Source organism: Notolepis coatsorum (assembly GCF_963971535.1).
Source record: "Notolepis coatsorum genome assembly, chromosome: 2".
Lineage (NCBI taxonomy): Eukaryota > Metazoa > Chordata > Actinopteri > Aulopiformes > Paralepididae > Notolepis > Notolepis coatsorum.
The window spans coordinates 204,785,803-204,812,772 of NC_140166.1; the positions used below are offsets into that span (position 1 = coordinate 204,785,803).

The window sequence follows — 26,970 nt, forward strand, 5'->3', positions numbered from 1 at the left end:
TGAACGAGACAAGGGACTAAGAGACTAAGAGGCTAAGAGAGAGTTCTACTTTACTTGCGCCCTATTTATATGTACCGTGGACAAATAGTACCATTCGTATCTCGGTAGCCGTATTCATGGGCAGAAGCTGGGCATGTACAGACATATCTCGTCGGTACCTTTGAAGTCAGCTCTAGGGGGTAAGGCAGTTGCGCCGGGGGATCGCTTCCAATAGGAGAACGAATATTATGGTCTGTACCAGGTAAAGGGATATTCCGTATATATGTACAAAGAATATACAAGGGATATCAAACGATATACAAATATTATACATGGGATCTCAGGCAATAAATATATATATTCGGTTTAATCTGACCCTTTGTAACAGCCGCCCCCTAATTAGTCCCACCTAATTAGCTAAGCAGAGACAGATTAACCGCACTGTCCACTACTCAATGTCTGTGAGGGGTCGGGCAGTTCACAAAGTCAGGGGTCATGGTCGTCATTAGGCGAGTCGGGGAGCCTTGGCGACTCGATCAGCCTCGCCACGGGTCGGTTGTAGGGCCGCCCTTGGCCGAGCGCTTCTGCCACTCTGACCTTTCCGTCGGCACCAGTGGTCACTTTGCTTACGCGGCCGGCCGGCCACGCAGCTCGGGGTGGTGACTGGTCTATGGTCATGACGACTGGACGGGATGAAGGGGGGCTTAGGAGGAAGCGGGCCTGAGACTGCTTTGATCTGTGCTTGGCTGTGCTTTCTCCTCCTCCGTCTGTTTCTCTTGTTCGCTCTGTACCCCGTGTGAGGAGGGGCCGGTCCCGGCCGCCCCGTCAAGGAGTCGCTTGGGGTGCTGGGTTCGAGGTCAGCTACGTCTGAAGCGCAGCTGAGGGGGGTGTAGTTCCGAACTCCCTCTGGTACCCACGGTTCTCTCACGGGCCTCTCGCTTAATGTCAATAGCCTCTGCTGTACGGGGGAGAGGCCGCTGTCTTCTTCTGTCGCTCTGGAGTGGAGGCAGCTAGTGGCTGCTGTTCGGTTGAGAGATTTAGCGAGGGGGCCTTGTAGTGTCCACCCTAGGCGGGTCTCGACTGCTGCAGGACAGCCTCGGGTTCCGGTATGGACCCGGTCTATCGGGACGATGAGGTCTGCATGGTCGGAGCCTATCAGCAGGGTCGGGGTGGCGCCGTCTATGAGCGGGATAGGTAGTTGACGCAGGTGCACGTATTTATCCATCAGCTGTGGGATGGGGTAGGTGTACTGTGATAGTCCTATTTCTTGGCTGGTGAAAGCATTTGTAATCCTATACCGTCGCTCTGGCTGCCCGCTTGCTGCGATAGTGAAGGAGACATTCTCGCCCTTTATCGTCTTTAAATCTCTTCTTATTGTCCGAATCGTCATTTGGTTCTCGCTCCCCCGCAGTCCCAGCTGGGCCGCAGCGGATGCGAGCAGAAGGGTCTTCTCTGACCCGTCATCAAGGACGGCGTAAGTGTCCATGACTTTGTCCTCGTGGCTCAGGAGCACTCTGACCACTTTGAGGAGCACACGGGGGGTCCCGCTATGCTGGGGGTCTATGTGGAGCACTCCTGTGGGTGGTGACGTAGACTCTATGTGGCACGAGTCGCACCTTGACTCCCAGTGTCTGCCGTAGCAGTCGGGACACCAGGGAGCGGTCTGGTGGAACTTTGGTTCTGGTGCCACCGCCTCGGCATGGTACAGTACCGCGACGGGCCCACTCGGTTGTCCTGGCTGACGCTTGTTGATGTCATGCAGGACCTCCAGGTGGGTGCCACCGCACCTGCTGCACTTCTTTTTCAAGCGGCACTCAGCTGCTAGGTGGCTGCGCGCGCAGCGGAAGCAGCGGCGGTGGTCCTTGACCCACTGGCTCACATCATCCGTGGTCAGCTTCTTGAAATCTTCGCACTGATAGAGCCGATGTTCTCCCTCACAGTACTGGCACTCAATCTTCCACTGGTCCTCTTTCGTCGAGGGGGTGTTGTGGTTCTGGTGCTGCGGTACTGATTCGGCTTGGTGCATAACAGTCACCGATCTTCTTCCATCATTTATTCTCCTGGGTCCCTCTCTGGAGCTTGGCGTGCTCCGCCCGAACGTATCCAGTCGTAAGCTGCTGACTTCTCTCGCCAGGAAGTCGGCTAGATCAAGGAGGGATGGTTCGGGGCCGTTGGGATCCCGGTAGTCTCTCTGCCGCCTAAAACGCTCTTGTCTTGCGGGTGGCAGCTTCTCCAAAATCCTCTCGACGTTAGAGTTGGCGTATAGCTCATGCATGCCCTTTTCCCGTTGCGCTCCCAGCATCCCTACCAGGGACTGCACTTTGATTGACAGGTCGTCTAGTGAGCGATTGTCTGTTGCTGGGGGTAAGCGGTCAATATGCCTTATCTCTTCTATTACGTAATCCCATATACGTCCATATCTCTGGTCCAGCGCCGCTAGGGCCGCTGTGTATGGTGTCGAAGAGGTGGCATAGGCCAGCGCTATATTGTGCGCTCGCGGTACTTTCAGGTGCTTCAGTAATATTGCATACTTGTGGCGTTCATCAGCGACATCCACCATCATTGTCTCTAAGCACATCCGGAGCTCCGTGTACTGTGCTCGACTCTCATAGGCGAAGTCTGGAAATGACGGCGTGGCAATGTATGACGCCATGGATGACTGGCACATCGGTGAGCGTTGGGGGAGAGGCCTCCTAGGCGAGTCTCCTCTTGCGTGTCGTCTTGGGCTGGTACTTGGTGGGTACCGAAGGTCGGGTACCCAGGTGCTGTTCCTCGGGGCTGGCGGTGCGTCAAACTCACCCGTGAGTTGAGTCGGGGGTTTGTAGCGCAGGGCCTCGGGGCTGACTTCTGGGCTGTACTGGACCTCCTGGTCCTGAGTACGTTGCTGCTGGTCGGGGCTGTACTGGGCCTCCTGGGCCAGAGTACGTTGCTGCTGGTCGGCTTGACACTCCTCCTCCTCCTCCTCTCCCTCTGCTAGGACCTGGAGTCTTCTGTTCAGTCTCTCGGCGTGGTCCGGTTCTTCCCGGTTGCTGGGTCTCGTATGGACCGGCCGGGGAGGGGGTTCGGAGACGTGGACAGGATCCTCCTGTAGGCGGGGTCCCGGGTCGCTTTGTCGGGTAGGGGAATGTGTCCTAGACCCATATTATTATATCTTGACGATCTCTGGGAGCTCCGTGCGGAGTGAGGGGGTGTCGCCATGGCAACCAGTTTGTCCATCAGCTCCGCCTGCAGCCGGTCGCGCTCTGCCTCGCGCCGGGCATGGGCTGCGTCGCGCGCTGCTTCGCGCTGGGCATTGGCGATGTCGCCCTGCGCATTGGCGCTGGCCTGGGCAGCGTCGCGCTGTGCGTTGGCGACGTCGCGCTGGGCATTGGCGCTGGCATGGGCGGCGTGAAGCTGTGCATTTGCGACGTCGGCGCGGCTTCTCTCAATGTTCTCTTCTGTCTGGAGGCGTCTGGTCTCCAGTCTTATTCGGTCGTCTTCACTCCTTTGTTGCGCCTGGAAGCGCTCTCGCTCGCCTGCGAAATGTTCGCGCTCGCACGTCTGTTGCGCTTGAAGTCGATCGCGTTCGGTGGAGGCTGCCAGGGTGGCGATGAGTGCCTGCGCCAGCATCTTGTCCGCCTCGCTGGGGGAAGACGCCGTTCGGGGCGATCGGCTCCCGGCAGTACTTGTTGGAGATCCGTTCTCCTGTTGCGTACCGAGGAGATCCGTCTCCTGGGTGCGCGTCTCTTTAGGGTTGTCTTCCTCCCGGAGCTGATCGGGGGCTATTTCTTCGGTATTGTCTGGGGGTAAAGTCGTGTCAGTTCCCTCCTGGTCCCCACCGTGAGCTTGGTCAGTTACATTAGCACCCACTAGGGCCTCTGTGGTCGGGGTAACCTGGTTGTTAAGGTCAGACATAATTTTACTTTCTACTTTTTCCGCGTTTAACTTCCCTTTAAAGCTAGGTATTGGACTGACAGAGTATGCCTCTAGATAGGGAGGTGGCTGCCATCTGCGCTGCGGGCGATCTAGCTTAGGAGAACCGTTTGTGGAGTGTTCGTCATCGGCCATGTCGATATTAATATTATATTAATATTATGCTAATTATTATCCGGCTCGAAGGACCAATTGTAACTGAGGGGTACAATTCCCTGACTGTATTAATCAAGTATTGATATCATTAAATCACTACCGTCTTGTACATTACTGGCCAATACCGTACAAAGGTATTTTAGATGACAACACTTCCACAATAACAGGTTTCCACTCAAATACTCGTTTACAATATTTATTACATAAAGAATATTAGATTACATTACTTTGTCACTTTGGATGCGCTTATAAGGCAAAGAATGTGCAGGCAAATCAATAATGAATATTAAGTAATGATCTCTATGGTACTCTGGGAAGGGGGGGTGTACTACCGGTTGTAAGCCAGCAGGGGGGGGCAATGCTCTATGAATGTCAATGGTCCACGGAGCTGTAGCAAGGCACCTGGAGACGGTGTTTTACTCCCTGAGTCAGCGGGGAAAAGCAGCCTGGTCCCAGGATGCGCGCCGTGCAGGTGAAAGCCGTGGTGCCTCTGGTACGACAGAGACGGGCTTGAGTGATGTCCCCACGGGCACGTAGATCCCACAGCAGTGGGTGTAGACGGTTCTCTGCTTCCAGCAGCTTGGTGAAGAATGAAGAATAATAATCCTTGCCGGAAAGTGGCACTGCTGGCGGGGTGTAAATCCTCCGTGGTGCTGCTGGTCCGGTGTAAATCCTCCGGTTGGTCCGTGGTTCACAGTTGAACTTGACGTTACTCTATCCTATCTGCACGCGGCTATAAGTGCTCTATGTAGACGCACAATTACCCACTTCACGTGGTCTTTGACTCGTAATGAAGGTTTACTAATAAATAGCGAACGATACATTGAACAAATGTATTAGGATAACACGAGACTCTATCTTGGGGCAATGCGAGCCCTGCTCTGCCCACGTTGCGTAGTGGGTGAGACGTTGCTTGGATGACTGGAACTGAACGAGACAAGGGACTAAGAGACTAAGAGGCTAAGAGAGAGTTCTACTTTACTTGCGCCCTATTTATATGTACCGTGGACAAATAGTACCATTCGTATCTCGGTAGCCGTATTCATGGGCAGAAGCTGGGCATGTACAGACATATCTCGTCGGTACCTTTGAAGTCAGCTCTAGGGGGTAAGGCAGTGGCGCCGGGGGATCGCTTCCAATAGGAGAACGAATATTATGGTCTGTACCAGGTAAAGGGATATTCCGTATATATGTACAAAGAATATACAAGGGATATCAAACGATATACAAATATTATACATGGGATCTCAGGCAATAAATATATATATTCGGTTTAATCTGACCCTTTGTAACACATGTAATCCCTGGTAGGGTAAAACATGTTGATAAGTATTTCTGCGGGGCTGTGTAACTTTAACTAACTTGCATCCTCAGTTAATCCGAAAGGTGACTGAGAAAGAAGAAGCATCTGAAATGGATGAAAGTGAAGACATACATGAGCAAGAAGGAGATTCATATTTATTGGACATTAATATAGAGGAAATTTTTATTTTATTTATTTATCCTTTATTTATCCAGGAATGTCCACACAACAAGTTTCAACATAAAACAGGGCATTAAACAAAAAACATACAATTCAAATATAAATACAGAGGGTCATTTGTGCAGTGGCAAGGAGCATAATCACATCAACAATAGCATCAGGTAAAACAGTTACATGTTTCATAAAGGGTTAATCGTAGCATACCTTTAAAAGCATTCACAGTAGGAAGTGCCTGTAGACAAAGTTTCACTTGCAGCGTATTCCATAAAAAGGGAGTATAGTGGGAGAATGCAGCTTTACCAAGCTCTGACTGCATCAAAGGAACATTTAACAGCATACCATTTGCTGCTCGTCTGGTATTAAAAAAGCAAGTATAAAAGCAAGTATAAAAGGACATTAAGGAAACAATTCATGGTGGTGACTGATTGTGTACTGAATAGATGTGCACATTCTCCCAACATAATGTATTCTATTTAATTTTCCATGAAATACTAGCTTTGATAATTATGTTAGGGTGAGGTGTCTTTCTAGAACCCAGGAGCAGAACACAGGCACAGGAGAATAGAGCGGTTTAGAATGTTTAATTGAAGTATGGGGAAGCAAGGTCCAAGATGGTGAGAGGAGGTGTGTGTGTGCGTGTGTGTGTGTGTGTGTGAGGTCCACGATGGTTCAGGCTTGTGAGGATCCGTGGTTGAGGTGTAGGCTGGAGAGGTGAGGTCCTGGATATCAGAGAACAAGAGTTAGTATAGAGCAATAGTCACTGAGCAGTGAGCACACAAAAACATAATTCCATGAACGCTTGAGGTCTTGAATAGAGTCCTATACCACGGGAGGTGTAAATAACACTCGGACATGGAGTGGCAGGAGTGCATAAACATCTCTAAATATGCGTTCTATGCATACGGCCTGGGCGGCCACAGCATCTAACTGTTCTAACAGCAATATATAATCCATTTCAGAAGCAGAACGCACGCTATTATTGAAAAGTTCTGGGTTTTTTAAGTCGTATTTGGGGGCAATTGACCAATGATAGGCTTTTTTCTTCTTTATTTTTTTTATCTGAGTAAGAGTTTCTTATATCTGGGTGAGAGTGCTCTCGACCACTCTTAGAATTTGGTCTTGCCTAAGAGAAAAGCAAAAATAAGAAAACATTGCTGAATCCCAGGTAAGAACAAAATAAGAAAAAATGCTAGCTAAGAACAAAATAAGAGGAAATCTGTTCTTATATCGCTTCGTGAATGAGGCCCAATGTTATTTACTGTTAGCTGCCAGAGTTGTACCCTTCCTGCTGACTTGTTGTACACAACTTGTAAGTCACTTTGGATAAAAGTGGCAGCTAAATGTAAATGTAAAATGTTATGTTATATAATAATAATAATACAAAAAAATATAAAATTATATTGATAGCCCTGACATGGCTATTACCATAGGATAGCAGAAAATTACTATACAATAAATACTGGTATGTAATACATTACATAAAGGGTGATGACAGGCAGGCAGGAATAACATCAGAGGTCATTGTTTCTTACAGGGCACCCCCTGCTTATTTGCATTGGTCCAACAGGTGTGTTGATGCTGCCTCTGTGGTCAGTCTTTGAGGCACCAAAAGCATGTAGTGTGGCTGAATCTTTGTTTTGTAGCCAACCAATAGGAAAAGTAGCTCCCTGCCACAGAAGTCCATATACCATCTGATTTGCCCAAGGGTTCAGTCAAGCCACGCTTGGCAGAGAGTGATACTGTACACCTTGACCACTGCAACTTATTTTAAACTCCCAACAGTGTGTCCACCAGACCAGTATCAGGATATATCCACAGGATTTAGCTGAGCTGACTTTTTCGATCAAGATAATTATTCATGCAAATCTTTTTTGTATACTCTATAAAGGAAATCTGTGATCTCCAGTCAGGGAGATACTGGAGAAAGAACCTGGCCAATAACACAATTAGATGGCAGCTAAGTATTCTAAGGTAAAGAATATTTTCTATGTTGTGTTTCAGTTCAGTGTTTTTTTTTTTTTTTTAAGATCATAATAATAATAAACTCTTATCCTTGACATAATATATTACTCATCTTAACTACTATTAATTCTAGTGGCACCAGCCATCAACCGAGCCCTCTCTGATTCTGTTGACCGTTGCCTTCATCGTCATACAAGGTAAGCACTTTGAATGCATTTCCTACCATTTGATTATGTTGACTTAATACTGCAACATCTAAATTCCGGGGTATATGGTGTCATGTTGAAAATGATTAACTCTTTATACATAATGTAAGTCCATTCTGAGATTTTGGGAAGAGCCCTCAGGTCCACATCCAAGAGAACACTGAACAGATACTTCCACAACATAGACTCTGAATTACCATATGAGCAAACACACAAAAGCACCTTAAGTGACCTACACACCACACAAGCACACTTACTACAGGCACACACTACTGCTAACATATACCTTATATTGTATAGTTTGTATGATATAATATACGTTGTGTATTATGTCTAGTTTATAGTTTATTTCGTTTACAGTTATAGTTTATACTATAGTTATAGTTTATAGTTATAGTTTGTATAGATAGAATATACGTTGTGTACTCTGTTTATAAATCTACAGTACTACGGTTGAGGAGCCGGGCATCTCACGTTTTTCTGAATGTATGTACATTTAGCTGTGACAATAAAATAATCTGACTCTGACTCTGAATCTGTTATGGTTTGACACCGACCCCAAACGCAACGACACAAGAGAGTAGGATTCAGAGTTGCCAAAAACAAGGGCTTGTTTATTAAGACTAAATAAACAGCACAGACTGGGAAGAGTTCAAACAAAGACTGGAATACAAGCAAGGATGAATGTTGCTGCTCTGCAGCTTCTCCCGGGATGGTAGTCAGGGGAAGCAGACGCTGACGTCAGAGCCGCTCTGCAGACTTCTCTCGGCAGAATCTCCGAGGTGGTTGCGGGACCGAGAGAGAGAGAGGGAGCGAGTTAACTCAGGGTGCAGGTGGAACAGAGCAGGTGAACAGGAGAAGTGACTTGTACCCGAAAACAGAGTTATCCAAGTGACTGAATCTTCGGTGTAAATACACACTGTGAGTAACGTTCCAAACACAATCCCAAGTGATAGATATCTTCGGTGCAAAATAAACACTGTGAGCGAAGTCCCAAAATACAAATCCAATGTGATAATATCTTCGGTGTGTAAACACACAGTGGGAGATGTTAGGCCAAAATATTATCCCAATGAAACAATCCAAAAAAGGCTAAACGCTGGGTGAGTGACTGTCTGATAAAAAGCTGGAAATCTTCAGTGTTATATAAACACACGAAAAACGGAATTGGATCAAAGACAGTCATAAAAAACTCACCCAGGCGTTGTGCGTAAAGAGCGCTGGAACAGAATGGAGCGAGCGCGTCGCCTCGGGGAAAGGGTGTCCAAGAGGAATGCCTCTTGAATATCCTGGAGGCAAAGCACAGGGAAACAACAGCAGGCAGCAGGAACGGCGAATGCAACAGAAATATCAAAACGATCCAACAAAACTTGAATGGGGAAACGGGGTATAAATAATACAGGAATGCTTAATTGACAAGCAGTGACAGCTGAGGGATGTGATTGATAAGCGTGTGGACGGGGGAGAACCAATCAACGACGTCTCTGGGAAGAAGTGTGTGAATAGGGGAATGAAATGATTAACAGAAAACAAATGGAAAACAGAGCGAGTAGGCTTAAAGGAACAGAGCGAGTAAGTGAGCAAAGGACAAAAACCTCACAGTACCCCCCCCTCCACGGGAGCCACCCGGCGACCAGGCCGACCCGGCTCGTCAGGATGGGCACGATGGAAGTCAGTGATCAAGCCGGGATCCACGATGAGCTGCCGGGAGACCCAGCTACGCTCCTCAGGGCCGTAACCCTCCCAGTCCACCAGGTATTGGAACCCCCGGCCCCGCCGACGAACGCCCATCAACCGGCGGACCTGCCACTGGGGGTGACCATCCACCAACACGGGAGGCGGAGGATCAGGAGCTGGAGGCATAAGGGGACTGAGGGAGACGGGCTTAACCCGGGAGACATGGAACACAGGGTGAATGTGCATGGACGCAGGAAGTTTCAGGCGCAGGGCCGCCGGACTGAGTACCTTCAGGACCTCGAAAGGTCCGACGAAACGGGGGTTGAGCTTCTTGGCCGAGGACCGAAGCGGGAGGTCCTTTGCGGAGAGCCACACCCTCTGCCCAGGGAGGTAAGTCGGCGCAGGAACCCGGCGCCGGTCGGCACCACGACAGGCGCGCTCAGATGTCCGGAGCAGCGCGGTCCTGGTGATCTCCCAAACTCGTCGGCAGCGGTCGAGGTGGTCCTGCACGGAGGGAACTGCCACTTCCGCCTCCTGTGCGGGGAAAAGAGGGGGTTGGTAGCCCAGGGAAACCTCAAATGGTGAGAGGCCGGTGGCGGAACTGACCATTGAATTGATGGAGTATTCAACCCAGGGAAGGAAACGGCTCCAGGATGCCGGTCTCTCGGCTGCCACACACCGAAGAGCAGACTCCACGCTCTGGTTCATCCTCTCCGTCTGTCCGTTAGTCTGGGGATGATAACCAGAGGAAAGACTGACCGTCGCCCCCAATCCCTTGCAAAAGGCCCGCCATACCTGGGAGGTGAACTGGGGCCCCCGGTCAGAGACGATGTCCTGGGGAAACCCATGAAGGCGGAACACGTGGTGAGTCAGGAGGTCCGCCGTCTCGGCCGCCGAGGGAAGCTTGGAAAGGGCCACGAGGTGAACCCCCTTGCTGAATCGATCCACCACGGTCAGAAGGCAAGTGTTCCCCTGGGAGGAGGGAAGACCTGTGACGAAGTCTAGCGCCACATGTGACCAGGGACGGCTTGGAACGGGAAGTGGCTGTAAGAGCCCGGAGGGTGCCTGGTGTGAGGCCTTGCTGCGGGCACAGACCGCGCAGGCCAATACGAACTCCTTGACGTCGTTCCGCATGGTGGGCCACCAGAAACGACGAGCCAGGAAGGAGAACGTGCGATGGACGCCAGGGTGGCAGGCGAACCGGCTGGTATGGCCCCAAAGCAGCACCCGGGACCGGACAGAGTCGGGGACGAAGAGACGATGAATAGGAACGTTGCTTGGAGCACGCTGGAAGCGTAGGGCACGTCTAACCACACCCTCGATGCCCAAGGTGATGGCTCCAACCACTCGGGCCTCCGGGAGGATGGGAGTAGGGTCCTCAGAGGGTGGAGCCCCCTTGGAGTGTAACCGGGACAGGGAGTCGGCCTTCGTGTTGCGGGAACCGGGGCGGAAGGTCAGCGAGAAGTCGAACCGACTGAGGAAACTGGCCCATCTCGCCTGCCGACCGTTGAGGCGCCTGGAAGCGCGGATGAACGTCAGGTTCTTGTGGTCCGTCCAGATGGTAAAAGGCTCCTCGGCCCCCTCTAGCCAATGACGCCACTCCTCCAACGCAGCCACGACCGCCAGCAGCTCCCGATTGCCGGTGTCGTAGTTCCTCTCGGCAGGGAGGAAACGACGCGAGTAGAAGGCGCAAGGATGTACCTTCTGGTCCGAAAGAGAACGTTGGGATAGGACAGCGCCCAGTCCTGTATCCGAGGCGTCCACCTCCACAATGAACTGTCTCTTGGGGTCAGGGTGGAGCAGGATAGGTGCGGAAGTGAACCTCTTCTTGAGGGAGCGGAACGCAGCACATGCCGCTGGGGACCAGTCGAACGGCAGAGCGGGGGAGGTCAGCTTGGTAAGTGGCTCCGCCACTTGACTGTAGTTCCGGATGAACCTTCGGTAGAAGTTGGCGAACCCGAGGAAACTCTGTAACTCCTTCCGAGTGGTGGGTTCAGGCCAATCCTCCACAGCTTGGATCTTGCGAGGATCCGCTCGGGTCAAGCCCTTCTCAACGATGAAGCCCAGGTAGTCGACGGAGTCGGAGTGGAAACGGCACTTCTCCGCCTTGACGAAGAGCCGATTGTGGAGGAGGCGCTCCAGCACACGGCGGACATGCTGGATGTGTTCCTCGAGGGTCCTGGAGAAGATGAGGATGTCGTCCAGGTACACCACCACGAACACCTCCAGCATGTCACGAAGGACGTCGTTCATGAGTGCCTGGAATACCGCCGGGGCGTTGGTGAGGCCGAACGGCATCACTAGGTACTCGTAGTGGCCCCTGGGGGTCTTGAAGGCGGTCTTCCATTCATCGCCCTCACGGATACGGACAAGATGGTAGGCACTCCGGAGGTCCAGCTTGGTGAAGACGGAGGCCTGGGTCAGTGGCTCGAAGGTGGAGTTCATGAGAGGTAGAGGGTACTTGTTCTTGATGGTGATCTCGTTGAGCTGGCGATAGCCGATGCAGGGTCGCAGGTCCCCATCCTTCTTACCAACAAAGAAGAAACCGGCCGCCACCGGGGAGGAGGAAGGCCGAATGAGTCCTGCTTCCAATGACTCAGAGATGTAGAGATCCATCGCCTTCTTCTCCGGAACGGTCAGACTGTAGAGGCGGCTGCCGGGAAGGGGAGCCCCTTGGCGGAGGTCGATGGCGCAGTCATAGGGGCGGTGAGGTGGAAGGGCCTGAGCCCTGGATTTACTGAAAACCTCCAAGAGGTCGTGGTACTCGGGAGGTATGGACGAGAGGTCCGGAGGCGACTCACCAGCGGGCCTCCGGGGCGGGGGACAGGACGCCGCCTGCAGACACAGGGCGTGACAGGAGGAGCTCCAGCCCTTGATGGTACCGGAGGACCAGGCGATGTGGGGCTCGTGCAGCGCGAGCCAGGGCCTACCCAGGACCACCGGGACAAGGGGGGATTGGGTGATGAGGAACTGGATTCTCTCGACATGGTTTCCAGCGATGGTCAGCACGACTGGGCCGGTGCGTTGAGAGATGTCGGCCAGGCGGTGTTGGTCCAACGAAAAGATCTCCAAGGGCCTCACAAGGTCCTCAAGTGGAATGTTGGCTCGGGTAGCAAACTCAAAGTCGAGGAAATTCTCGTCTGCCCCAGAGTCGATGAGGGCCTCCACCGTGGCTCGTTGGTCCCCCCAGGCCAGGGTGACGCTCATCAGATGGTCAGGTGGTGCGCGGCTCAGGGAATGGGAAAAACGGCTCACCAGGATTTCCCGGGGTCTCGGCGAGCCTGATCTTTTGGCCGGGTGGGGCAGTCGGCGATTCGGTGTCCCTCCCTTCCGCAGTAGAGGCAGAGACCGGACCTGAGCCTTGCCTCACGCTCCGCCTGGCTCAGATGAGAGCGTCCCAGCTGCATGGGTTCCTCCTCGCGAACCGAACGGGAGGACCCGCTACCACCAGTTGTGTTGAGGACAGGGCGTCCAGGAGTGACGTCATGCGTCCGGGGAATCCGGGGTACCTCAGGAGGTAACAGTCGGGTCCTCTCGCGCCTTCTCTCCTGGAGGCGTCCGTCGATGCGGATGACGAGGCTAAACAGGTCCTCGAGGGAGTCGGGCACCTCCCGGGTAGCGAGCTGGTCCCGGACTGCGTCACTGAGCCCCCTCAAGAAGGTTAGGCGAAGTGCAGGGTCGTTCCATCCACTCTCCACCGCCGCCAGTCGAAACTCCAGGACGTAGTCAATTACCCTGCCGCTCCCCTGTCGGAAGGTCCCCAACCGGGCTCCAGGGTCCAGACCTCGGGCTGGATGGTGGAACACTCTGCGGAGTTCTGCCACGAAGTCTGGATAGGAGAAAACAAAATCTGCATCCATTGCCCAGGAGGAAGTGACCCACTGGGCAGCATGGCCTGAAAGCAAGTTCGTCATATAGGCCACTTGGGACCCTCTAGCAGTAAAACGGCTTGGTTGATGACGGAAAACCAACTCACATTGCATGATGAATGTGGCACACTCCTCGGGATTGCCGTCGAACAGCCGTGGGACGGAGAGACGGGGTTCCCGAGGTGCGGGATCTGCTGGGGCTGCGGGGAATGCTCCTGAAGGATGTGAGGGAAGTAAAGCATTAACGGTGTCGCTCAGCGAGTGAAGCTGAACGAGAATACCAGATTGTTGTCCCGCCAGAGCGGCCAGTGACCCTTGAATAGGCAGGACCTGTTCCCTGAGATCCTGCACCGCAGCCGCAGCCCTCTCTAGTTGGTGGCTGTGATCCTTGGTCAACTCGACTTGAATAGCAAGTGCGGTTCTGACCCTCTCTGTGTCGGCTGGGGTCGTCATTTTGGTTGGATCGTAATGTTATGGTTTGACACCGACCCCAAACGCAACGACACAAGAGAGTAGGATTCAGAGTTGCCAAAAACAAGGGCTTGTTTATTAAGACTAAATAAACAGCACAGACTGGGAAGAGTTCAAACAAAGACTGGAATACAAGCAAGGATGAATGTTGCTGCTCTGCAGCTTCTCCCGGGATGGTAGTCAGGGGAAGCAGACGCTGACTTCTCTCGGCAGAATCTCCGAGGTGGTTGCGGGACCGAGAGAGAGAGAGGGAGCGAGTTAACTCAGGGTGCAGGTGGAACAGAGCAGGTGAACAGGAGAGGTGACTTGTACCCGAAAACAGAGTTATCCAAGTGACTGAATCTTCGGTGTAAATACACACTGTGAGTAACGTTCCAAACACAATCCCAAGTGATAGATATCTTCGGTGCAAAATAAACACTGTGAGCGAAGTCCCAAAATACAAATCCAATGTGATAATATCTTCGGTGTGTAAACACACAGTGGGAGATGTTAGGCCAAAATATTATCCCAATGAAACAATCCAAAAAAGGCTAAACGCTGGGTGAGTGACTGTCTGATAAAAAGCTGGAAATCTTCAGTGTTATATAAACACACGAAAAACGGAATTGGATCAAAGACAGTCATAAAAAACTCACCCAGGCGTTGTGCGTAAAGAGCGTTGGAACAGAATGGAGCGAGCGCGTCGCCTCTGGGAAAGGGTGTCCAAGAGGAATGCCTCTTGAATATCCTGGAGGCAAAGCACAGGGAAACAACAGCAGGCAGCAGGAACGGCGAATGCAACAGAAATATCAAAACGATCCAACAAAACTTGAATGGGGAAACGGGGTATAAATTAGGGATGCTCGATATTGGCTTTTTTACCGATACCGATATTCCGATATTGTCCAACTCTTAATTTCCGATACCGATATCAACCGATACCGATATATGCAGGGTTTCCCCCCCCAAAAAACTGAATAATTTCAGGTAACTAATAATTTCACTGGATATATATATAACAAATATTGTTATTGTTTTTTTTTGTTTTTTTACCGATACCGATATTTTCCGATATCACATTTTACTGCCGATATCGGCCGATAATATCGGTCGGCCGATAATATCGGACATCCCTAGTATAAATAATACAGGAATGCTTAATTGACAAGCAGTGACAGCTGAGGGATGTGATTGATAAGCGTGTGGACGGGGGAGAACCAATCAACGACGTCTCTGGGAAGAAGCGTGTGAATAGGGGAATGAAATGATTAACAGAAAACAAATGGAAAACAGAGCGAGTAGGCTTAAAGGAACAGAGCGAGTAAGTGAGCAAAGGACAAAAACCTCACAGAATCTAAATCTGAATCTGAATGTATTTGTAGTTTTCAATCCAAACCACTTGGAGCGTGAATATGATACATCACCTGAACATACTTAGCCTCCACTGTCTTTCAACTGTAAATGTTCTCCAATTACCACCTTTAAATAATTGAACACGTTGTTCAAGGTGGGGAAACCCTTTATGACCTCGTGTTTTTTATTGGTCTGAAGGATCCATAATGATTCCAATAAAAAATGTTGTTGCATTTCTATGAGCGATTTACTGAGCAAACCATTGGACAGGCGCCTGGCCAAACATGTCTATTGGTTGTTAATCCGTTGTTTTCCCCTCCTTCAGCCCCATGCAGTGGCATCCAGATCAGCTGTTCTCGTCCCGACCCCCCCGCACTCCTGGAGGCACTGGCCCCAGTCTTGAACCTGAGCTCCATACGACCCGTCATGAATATGTCCACCCCGACCAACGTCAGTGCACATTTCACCATGTACGGCATCCTAGGAGTGGTACGTTCAGTGTGAAAATCTGACATTTTACACTTTTTGCAACCAATAGCATAGTATGACGTATGACGTATATCATGCCAGTTAGGGTACCTTACTGTATGTATACTGCACCTGATACTGTATACTTACTCATAGTATATATTCAAATTCTAAGTATTATTGACCATATTTATTGTAACATATAACATAACTGATAGGGCATACAGACCCTCATCTGCACCTTTGATTACACTGCGTACTTGCTCATATGCTAATCTAATCTAATCTTTTTGACAATTTTATAGTCAAATTCAATTAATTAGCATTTCTATAATGTAATTATATCATACTGTTCTGAGAAATATATCCATTATACAGTGCAGTCTCTAAGTCTTAGGATAGTGAATTGTTTGTTGTTGTTTTGTTTCTGTACTCCACCATTGAATTTAATGGAACAGTGACTGTGATGTGTAGTGCAGACTTTCATCTTTAACGTGACGCTGTTTTCATCCATATCGGGTGAGACATGTAGGAATTGTGCCCCTTTTTATACATAATTGGGGACAAAAAGTAATTGGATAAATGAACATAAGCCTAAATAAATGTGTCATATTTAATATTTGGTTGCACACATTTATCAGTGACCTTTTCCTGTCCTATTCCTGCACCTATCAATACTTTAAACTTTTAGTGTCAGAAAGAAGATGATTTATATTATCTTTGAAGCCTCAGGGACTGGACTTGAGTACAGAAGTAAATTACACATCCCATATTGTGTTTGAGTTTTCTGATGGAAAGTCCACTAACATCCCATTAAGTCCAATCAAATGGATCGAGGGTCATTGGTCTCGGCTTTGTTCAGATTCCGATTAAAATGAATGAATGTTTTTTCCTGGCTCCTCAGCCGTAGCAGATTTGTAAACAACAATATAAAACGATCTATACAAACTATACAACATAAGGTAAAAAAAATTGTATTTGTGGATAAACAGTGTTATCAGGAAAGACACAATTATTTAATGACCAGGGTAAAATCAACCAGTGTAATTTTGACTTCTCATACCAGATGGTGTTCCCTAGCAACACAATTCCAGTGACACACCAAAGTGCATTCTTATTGATTTCTTTTTTTTATTTCTATTTTCTTCCAGGATGAAAAAGCTCAATTGTTGATAACCTATCTCTGGCAATCCTTTGTAAGTATATCAGTTTCGTCCCCAGTCATAATGTAATTTAGTCATTTGTTTGTTGTGTGTAAAGTGAGCATCGCATCTGTCACCATACAGCTCATGCAATGAAAGTGCAATTGAAATGGGTACAACGTAGTTCACCTTCTAAAAAGGTCAACTCACTGTGGTTCCCAAACCTCTCCTCGAGGCACCACAGCCGTTCCATGTACTTGTTAAGTTGAATCAGGTGTGCTGGTGGTGGAATTGAACAAATACATGGAATGGCTGGGGTGCTCCGAGGAGAGGATTGGGAAGCACTCTAGCAGACAATTCCCCACACCACTCTGTGCAGAGCTTCAATGCAATAACACTCTTTTGGTGTTTTAGGAATGGAAGAATGAATTTGTTAGCTGGGACCCATACCAGTGTGGCACCGACAAGATCTCTCTCCCTAGGAAAAGGTTTTGGATGCCGGACGTGGTAATCAATGAATTGTGAGTTCAATATACTGTACAACGTTGACATTGTTATTCAGTGAGCTTTATAGGAATTTGGATACTGGCTAAAAGACCTTGAATATATGTCATAAGCCTTGTGATATTAGTCTTTTAAAGGTCTTTGCACATTAAAGATACAGTACAATGGTAAATGGTAAATGGTGCATTTACATAGCGCTTTTATCCAAAGCGCTTTACAATTTATGCCTCACATTCACCCATTCACTCACACATTCACACAGGATGGCCGAGGCAACCATGGAAAGTGCCAACCTGCTCATCGGGAGCAGTTAGGGGTTAGGTGTCTTGCTCAAGGACACTTCGACACGCAGCACGGGAGGAGTGGGAATCGAACCGGGAACCTTACGACTACCAGACGACTGCCCTACCTCCTGAGCCTGTCACCCCCATTAATTAAACGAGATCTGCGTTTTTTACATTTGAGAATGCTATTGCGCTGAGATGACGACATTAGGAAACCACAAAACAACAGACAGAATACACTATAGTGTTTATGCGAATACCGCGATAACCAACGAGCATGTCAAGGGATGCCGTGTCAGAGCAGTTGTGCTCTTGTGATTGGTCGAAGATTGGCGAGGCAGCCAAGGCTTATGGGTACTGTAGTAGTTACCATGGAAATTAAGTTGAAACATTTACATTATTGGTTGTAACAGTATAATAATTTTATTATATATACTGTTAAGGACTCCTCATCTCATTCTGTGAGTCCTGTCACTCAGCTAGATGTATGCCAATCAGAGCAGCTAGATGTGAGTGATGGGCCAATCAGAGCAACCCATGTGTATTATGCAATGTTTCAAAGGAAGCAGATTGGATATGAAATGGCTTTATTTTGTTGATATCCAGGGGGATAGAGATCATAGGGCTTTAGTCATAATTTCCACAACAACAACAACAGTTCTAACATCTTGGGTAATGTTACATTAATATACCTCCTAATTAAAAGAAATGCAATGAGATTGAAAAACAAGGTTTTCATTGTACTGTATTCTTAAAGAATGTTTGATGTATGCATGATAAATTGCCTAAATACTTGGGGAACCGCTGTAAAATAGGGGAATCATTATGGAAAGGGGCCTTGATTTATTAAATCCTAACGCCATTCAAACAATGTTTAAAATGACACTCTAATACTACATTTATGAAGTTGTGGAAGGAACAAGGGAACCTTTCTATGGGAAATAATTAGCATGCTTCTGTCTTGCAGTATGGATAAGAACTCGGCTCCTTCTGTCCCATATGTCTATCTCTTCCATGATGGACAAATGCATGACCATTTTCCATTGAGAGTGGTCAGCTCCTGTCACCTCGACATCTACACCTTTCCCTTTGACATCCAGAACTGCACTCTCACCTTCAACTCCTACATACACTTGGGTAAGATGCTTCATAAATAGGATGTGCGGAATTACCCATTTCCTTGTAAACCTCCCATTTCCTCCCTGCATATTAGATTAGATTAGATTAGATTAGATTAAAATGTAGTTAACGAGACTTTCAGAGAGTTTTACTCCAACTTGTACAAATCAGAAATGGTTTTCGATCAAAATAAACTGGATACATTTCTTAATCAAATTAACCTACCTAAACTCTCAGTGGAAGACGCTAAACAGTTAGATACACCTATTACACTAGAGGAACTTAGGCTATATCTGAAATGCAAATTGGTAAGGCTCCTGGTTGGGATGGTATCCCACCAGAACTGTACCTCTCATGTTGGGATGTAATTGGACCCCTATTACTTGATATGATTTTATACTCAATCAAAGAGGGGAACTTCCCCAGGGACGTCAATATGGCACTCATATCTGTCCTCCTTAAAAAGGACAAAGAACCCACCGAATGTGGTAGTTATAGACCCTTAAGTCTCCTCGGAACCGATCTCAAGCTGTATGCTAAGGTACTAGCCATCAGACTTCAAAAGCATATGACATCTTTAGTTCATTCTGATCAGACTGGCTTCATAAAAGGCCGCCTGATCACGGATAATATAAGACGGTTACTACATGTATTAGACGCCAGCAAGGATGCCATTCCACCTACAGCTGTATTATCCTTGGATGCGATGAAAGCTTTTGATAGGTTGGAATGGTCTTATTTATGCGCAGTACTCGGAAGGATGGGGTTAGGAAACGGATTCATTAATATGATAAAAGTATTATACAAAGACCCATCTGCCATGATTATAACAGGTAAATTCACCTCCTCACTCTTTCCTGTGTCGCGCTCGTCCAGACAGGGTTGCCCTCTTAGTCCCGGACTATTTGCTCTATCCTTAGAGCCTTTAGCACAGTATATAAGACAATCCCAATCCATAGAGCCAATCTCAATTAAGGGCACACAGCATCATATTAGTTTATATGCGGACGACGTAATATTGTTCATGCAAAACCCTACCACCTCACTGCCTCATCTTCTCAAGCTGATTGATGATTTTGGCAATCTATCGGGATTTAGGATAAACTGGCCAAAGTCGGCCTTCCTCCCACTTAATGTCTCTGCGAAGACTACAATCCTTCCAGGAAGTATACCAATGGTAGAACACGTTAGATGTCTTGGAGTTGAAATATTCCCTACTATATGCCAAACGGTGAAGTATAATTATACAAGACTCCAAGATAGGATCACAAATGACTTTGACAGGTGGTCAAAACTTAAAAACTCAGTACAGGCCCGAGTATCAATAGTTAAGATGGATGTTTTACCTAGAATCAACTTCTTTAGTTCAATGTTACCGTTACCCCCGCCCCCCCTGCTGGTTACTGGAAAAAATTACACTCCACCGCATATAAATTTATTTGGAACAGCAAACGTCCACGAATAAAAAGATCCACCGCACAGAGAAACAAAGCCGACGGAGGTTTAGCATTTCCAGACTTCTACCACTATTTTAAAGTGTTCTCTTTAAGACCACTGATCACCTGGTTTGATTCTCAAGCATCTGTATCCTGGAGAACATTAGAAGAAAACATAGTGGCACCACATAGACTGCAGGATATAGTATACACCAAATTATCAATTAAGCAATGCGACTTGAAATTTGGTCCTCTTATTACACATGTGATTCGGATATGGCGTGACACACAGAAAACATTTACTAACCAACATAAATGGCATAGCCATTCTCCCCTATTCAATAACAATGCACTCCTTATTGCACAACGACCTATCAGATATCCCAAATGGGAAAAGCAGGGCATACATACATTGGAAGATATCTTCAACGAACGGGGTTTCTGTAGCTATCATGAAATTCATAACAAATTTAACCTCACCTGCTCCACTTATTATTTCTATATACAGTTATTAGCAACTTTGAAGGCTCATGGAGTCCCATTAAAGATACCACTTGAGCACCACAGATATAAAAAAATTCTTCTATGAAAGGGAGACATCGAGAGGCTTCGTATCAGACTTTTATCATCACTTACTTACGTCCTCGTATGGAATCCTCCCCCTAGACTCAGTCTGGAGGAGGGATATACCAGACTTGGAAGTAGATTTTGATTGGCAAGAAGTCTGGGCAAACGTTCGACTAGCGTCACGCAACCCGGATCATCAACAGATTAATCTTAATTATATTCATAGGACTTACCCGACTCCTATAAGATTGAACCGAATGGGGCTTAAACAAGACTCTCTATGCTCCTTGTGTCTAAGGGGTGATATCGGTACATTTATACATATGTACTGGGAATGCCCCCCTGTTAAGATATTCTGGGAAGAAGTAACCACGCAATTATCAGAATTTGTATTTCTGACCATACCTGTACTGCCTTCTGTATTGTTGTTGAATGATGTTTCTCAGTTAGCAGCCTCTATACAGCTAAAGAGACAAATTTTTTCCGGTTTTACGGCTGCTAAAAAGCTTATAGCATCACGCTGGATTCAACCGGATAAAATGTGCCTGAAGGTATGGGTTCTTACCTATCTCGATGTGATTTATCTAGAGATATCTACAGCAAGAATTTTAGGTGTCAATGAAGCCAGCATTGCAATCTGGTTAGAAGTGGTGGAGAGAATAAAGGTTAGCATATGAATTGTAATCCTTGGTTAGAAACGAAATAATGGATGGATTATCCAAGGGGGGTCCTGAGGGGGGGGGGAGAAGAGCGAGCAAGAGCATATGTATGTATTGTATTGTATTGCAAGTATTATGTATATATCTCGTAAACTACATTTATATTGATTCAAATACTGGAATGTATAATCCTGTGATTTATTGTGGATATTCACTGTTAATGCTTGTGTGTCTAGTTTTATGTCATGTCAAAAAAAAATTAGTACAGTACAATGAAAAGAAGTTTGGCATCCAACCAGAGTGCAAATGTAGCAGTAAAGTGCAACAGCAATATACAATGTAAAGGTGATTAAACTGCGTACAAAATATACAAATTTGTACTTCAGAGTGTAGTGCTAATCAGATGTATGTACAGAGTTGTAGTATAATATGTACAGTGATACAGGTATAAAGACAGTGTGGTAGTAGTCATACTGGCCAGCAGCTACTCAGGAGCTACTCCTCCTATATAATAATAATAATAATAATAATAATAATAATAATAATAATAATAATAATAATAATAATAATAATAATAATAATAATAATAATAATAATAATAATAATAATAATAATAATAATAATAATAATAATAATAATAATAATAATAATAATAATAATAATAATAATAATAATAATAATAATAATAATAATAATAATTATTATTATTATTATAATTATAATAATTATTGTTATTATTAATAGTAATGGTAGTAGTAATAGTAGAAGTAGGAGTAATTATAATAATAATAACAACAACAACAACAACAACAACAACAACAACAACAACAACAACAACAACAACAACAACAACAATAACAATAATTTTATAATAAATAAATACATCCATATATATTATTGTTACTGGATACATTTTTATTATCTCTCCTCAGCATCAGATATTAGGTTGAATCTGGGGACGTCTGTGGAGAAGATTGAGGAGCGCTCCAAGCAGATGATGACTACCATGGGAGAATGGGAGCTGCTGGACATCACTTGCCACAAATTCCTTCTAAATTATTTCGATCAGCTAGTATTCCATGTATGTTTATTGTTTCAGATTGAGTCACTGGAAGATTTGAAAAGAGGACAAATTATATTCAAATTTGTGGGCACAGTTAGGAGTGGAATCATCTTGGTATTGTAGAGGTATAAGCACTCGTCTACCACCGCAGGGTTCAGTTCTCGGCAGCGGTACCGGCTACGTCAGACGTCCCTACGAACACAATTGGCAGTGTTCGCGGGTGGGAAGCCAGCAGTGGCTAATCTTGAGTTTCCGACCCCCCAGTAAGCTAACCATGGATAAATCCAAAAAAAGGAAAGTCAGAGGAAAATAGCAGGATATGAGTCCTGGTCGTTGCAAATACTGACTAGTCATTTGGGACGTCTGTTCAGAAGGGAGGGGGATCTGGAGGAGATAGCGTGAACCTCCGTGCATGTTACGCTCTCCCAGTGAAACTCCTTGCTGTGAGATGAAAATACGGAGGCATGTCTACACCCTCCCCAGACTGATAGTAGGGCAGCGCAACGACCAGGGGGGAATTGACAACATACTCAATAAGGTTGTAACCCCCCCACCACCACCATACAGATCAGGGTGAGGCGCAGACCGACCCTCTACGTGGTAAACCTCCTGATCCCCAGCTGCTTCCTGATCACAGTGGATCTCTTCAGCTTCCTGCTGCCCCCCCAGAGTGTAGACCGCTCTGCCTTCAAGATGACCCTCATCCTGGGATACAGCGTGTTCCTCCTCATCGTGAACGACCTACTTCCTGTGACTGGAAAGGCCATACCTCTCATAAGTCAGTACACTAGGAGTGTGTGTGTGTGTGTGTGTGTGTGTGTGTGTGTGTGTGTGTGTGTGTGTGTGTGTGTGTGTGTGTGTGTGTGTGTGTGTGTGTGTGTGTGTGTGTGTGTGTGTGTGTGTGTGTGTGTGTCTGTATGAACTGGAACTGAGCCGTCTTCTGTAAACCCCTGTCCTCCAGACGTGTTCTTCTCCATGTGCCTGGCTCTGATGGTGGCCAGTCTCGTGGAGACCATCCTCATCACCAACCTCCTGTGCGGCGGCAGCCAAGCTCCGATGCCCCGGTGGGTTCAACTGCTCGTTCTGCAGATCTTGGGACGTCTAGTCAGCCTGCCTCCAAAGCCCAACGAAGAAGAGACTGCAGGTATAGGAAAGAGTTGGAAGTCATGCAGTGATACTGTATGATACAAAAAAAAAGTTAAAAAAAAAAACAAGATCCAACCACAGAGTCCAAATTCATTCAAATTTTTATTTCAACTCGGAGATCAATTGAGGTATTGCCCTCATTTGTAATTGTGTCAAGTTACTATACTATAACGTATACAGTCAATACAAACCCTCATCTGCACCTGTATACTGTTAGCCATATGACATCTTTTTATTGCCTATATTTATTGTAACATATATTGTGTTTTTTAATGGGGAATTCAAATATGAGTTCATTTTTAGGATAAGACTACTCTAACCTACATAATTATGTGTTTCTAAATTTACACATTAACACATTTTAAAATATATGGGAATGACAAAGCCATCAAATGTAGTGAACTGCATATAACTGGATACAACACCAAAGATCAATAATTAATACTAACAATAATAAATTGTATTTGTAATGCACTCAAAAATCTCCCCTCCACCTTGCATGTCTCAAACTCTTCCCCCAGCTCTTGCATCAACTTTTCCTGTGCTCTCTTAACCTTGTTCTTATCAATCACTTTACTTGTGTCGTCTTCTGTGATGCGTCCTGCATCAATCTGAGCTGCAGTTGCTATAGCTGCAGTTTGCCTTAGCCCTAGCTCTAGCCACCCAAACAACTGCCTCTTTGAACTGCTGCGGTCAGGCAAGCACTACCGGAGTCTCATGGCAAGCACAGAGAGACTCAGAAGGAGCTTCTATCCCCAGGGCCCAGGAGTTCAAAACTTTTAATCCCTATTGATTGATTGATTGATTGAACATTTTAATTAACAGATTGCAGAATGGGTACAGTACAGTACAGCTCAATACACACAATTGTTAAGGGGATACAGACCAGAGAAAGACGGTCGTCTTGTTTACATCAGGGTCCCCCATTTTCAATTCATAATGAGTTGAAATGAATGAATACAACTCTGATCCAATCAGATAGGGATTACAAGTTTTGAACTCCTGGGCCCAGGCCATCAGGATGCTCAACGACAATGACACAATTTAACAAACCATCAAATACATTCACAGCACACACATCCACACGTACACACTCACTTTAAATAAACAACTCACTGTAGCACCCACTTTACCCATGCACTTTAGACACTTTACCACACTTTATATTTATTGGTAAAGAGATTTGCACTACAACGAACTCATACCTCATTGCACCTTACCCTAAGTTGTACCTCATCCCATTTCTGCATTGTACTGTATATTGTATTGTAACTCAGTTACTTTTTCTCTACTCTGCATTGTATATTGTATATGTATATTGAACACTTTTGTTTACACTTGTTTACGTACTTGACTTTCTATTTTATACTTATTTTATACTTATCTATTTTTATCTAGCACACTCTCAGGAGCAAAACAGAAAGAAGCATTTCATATAAAAGTATTCTGTATTTTTGTATGAGAACTAATAGAGAAACTTGAAACTTGAACTTGAAACCCTATGCCATACCTTACACTAGCACGGGCAATGTTTTTCTGTAGCTTAGCTGAAGCTGCAGGTTCAGGTTCAGTTTCAGGAATGAGCTCAACTTCTACTCTTGCACAATATAGAGCATCCTTACTGGTAACATCACCTCCTGGTTTGGGAATAGCACCGCACAATTGGAGGTGGGCTTCCCACTCTCCAGGACATTTATAACTAGCGTTGCAGGGCCAAGGCTAAGAGAATAACCAAAGACTCTAGTCACCCAAAAAATCACTGAAACATTAGGATGTGAGAACAGGTTTGGTGGATAAAAACTGATTAAAGAAGCCAACTTCATGGTAAAATTCTTGCCTATTGTTGGATAACTTCAAACTTACTTGAAACTACTACTGCTAATAAAAACTCCCTCTGTTGCTGATGAAGAGTGCGCGTAACGTGACAAACGAGTGGGCGGCTGTGACAGAGCTCTGAGACACTCACTGGGACAGAGGGGAGGGAGGGAGGAAAGTCCAGTGGATAGGTTCTTGATGCAGCTGTCAACCTACACTTTCGCAACAGATAAAAGGGCTCTGTTTTGCAAGACTGATGTTGTGAATTATAAACTACAGTTTTCACTGCAATTTATTTGTTAGGGACAATTCATCTTTCTGTTTTCATGTCCCTAGCGTCCCCATATAAAACTATTTGCTATCCAAATTTCCCCAAAGGGACCAATAAAGGAATATCTTATATTCATCTCACTATGAATTGAAAATGGGGGACCCTGATGTAAACAAGACAAACGTCTTTCTCTGGTCTGCATCCCCTTAACAATTGTGTGTATTGAGCCGTACTGTATTGTACCCATTCTGCAATCTGTTAAATAAAGTTTTTCATTCATTCATTCATTCATTCATTCATTCATTCATTCATTCATTCATTCATTCATTCATTCATCTTATCTTATGAACACAATATGCAATGTGGGATGAATCTTGAGAACCAAATGACATCCATCCAGGAAGTTGCCATCTTTATGCACTTATTCAGAACCACTTGTAATGACAAAATCCCATCGCTTGCTCTTCCATGCTCCTTTAAGACCACATCCCTGTTTGTGTTCCCCTCCAAAACAGAAGGGAAAGCCCGCCCTCTGGTGGCAGTGGACGGTAATACTGATGAGAAGCCTCTGGGGGAGAAGGGGCCAGAGGTGGAGGACAAGGCCCTGGAGGAGCTGCTGAGGCTGGGCAGGGACCTCCAGGCCATTCGCCTCCAGGTAGAGCAGCACCTGACAGGGAACCAGAGCTCTGAGGAGTGGATCCAGGTGGGTTTCATCATTGACCGCCTGCTGTTCATCATCTACATCCTCTTCATATCGGTCAGCTTCATTACCATTGCCTGTATCTGGACAAACGCGTACCACCAATAGACAACCACTGTTTGTTCTAAAGGGGTCCATTAGCTACAGTGTGTAGTGATGTAGTGATGTAGTTAAGGACTTGGACTTTGATGTGTGTTTCAATTGCATAATATATAATTACTTTGTGTTTGATGTATTTACAGATCTGCAAGTTAAATGGCTGAATTATTATACTCTTATAATAATGAATTGTCATACTATTGCTAGGACCATTCAGCACACAAAGCATAGTTCAGTATTTTGATTCAGCCTTTGGACTAAGGGTTTCTGTGGAGTGTTGTGTCATTGTAAGTATGGAAGAATACACAGAATAAAACCTCTTGGAAATCAATTTCACATTTTGTTATGACTGAAATCAATTTAGCCATTGGTATTTTGTGTCAGGTGTAAATTCTCATTGATTCCTAAAGGCTAATGCAATGTGGAGAGAGGTCTGGCTATTCAAGACTAGCAGTGGAACGAAAAAAGAATCAGAGCGGAACGAAATGTATTCATATATATATATTAAGGCTGTCAAATTTAACGCGATATTAACGCGTTAACTCCCGATTCTATTAATGCCACTAATTTTTTTAACTCAAGATTAACTAAAAAAAAAAAAAAAAACATTTTCTTTTTTACTAGACTTCACTCAGGTGTATTATTGA

General features: G+C 46.2%; 1 protein-coding gene across 1 annotated transcript; it reads left to right on the plus strand.

The window, feature by feature from the left end:
* Positions 1-18,473: 18,473 nt before the first annotated feature.
* On the plus strand, positions 18,474-26,332 carry LOC311223704 (5-hydroxytryptamine receptor 3E-like; the record flags this gene model as incomplete). The annotated part of the gene is made up of 5 exons (XM_084308476.1): positions 18,474-18,585; positions 22,162-22,310; positions 22,860-23,070; positions 23,254-23,436; positions 26,040-26,332. 5 exons carry the CDS (start codon positions 18,474-18,476, stop codon positions 26,330-26,332), a joined length of 948 nt encoding a protein of 315 aa, XP_084164602.1.
* Positions 26,333-26,970: the final 638 nt, after the last annotated feature.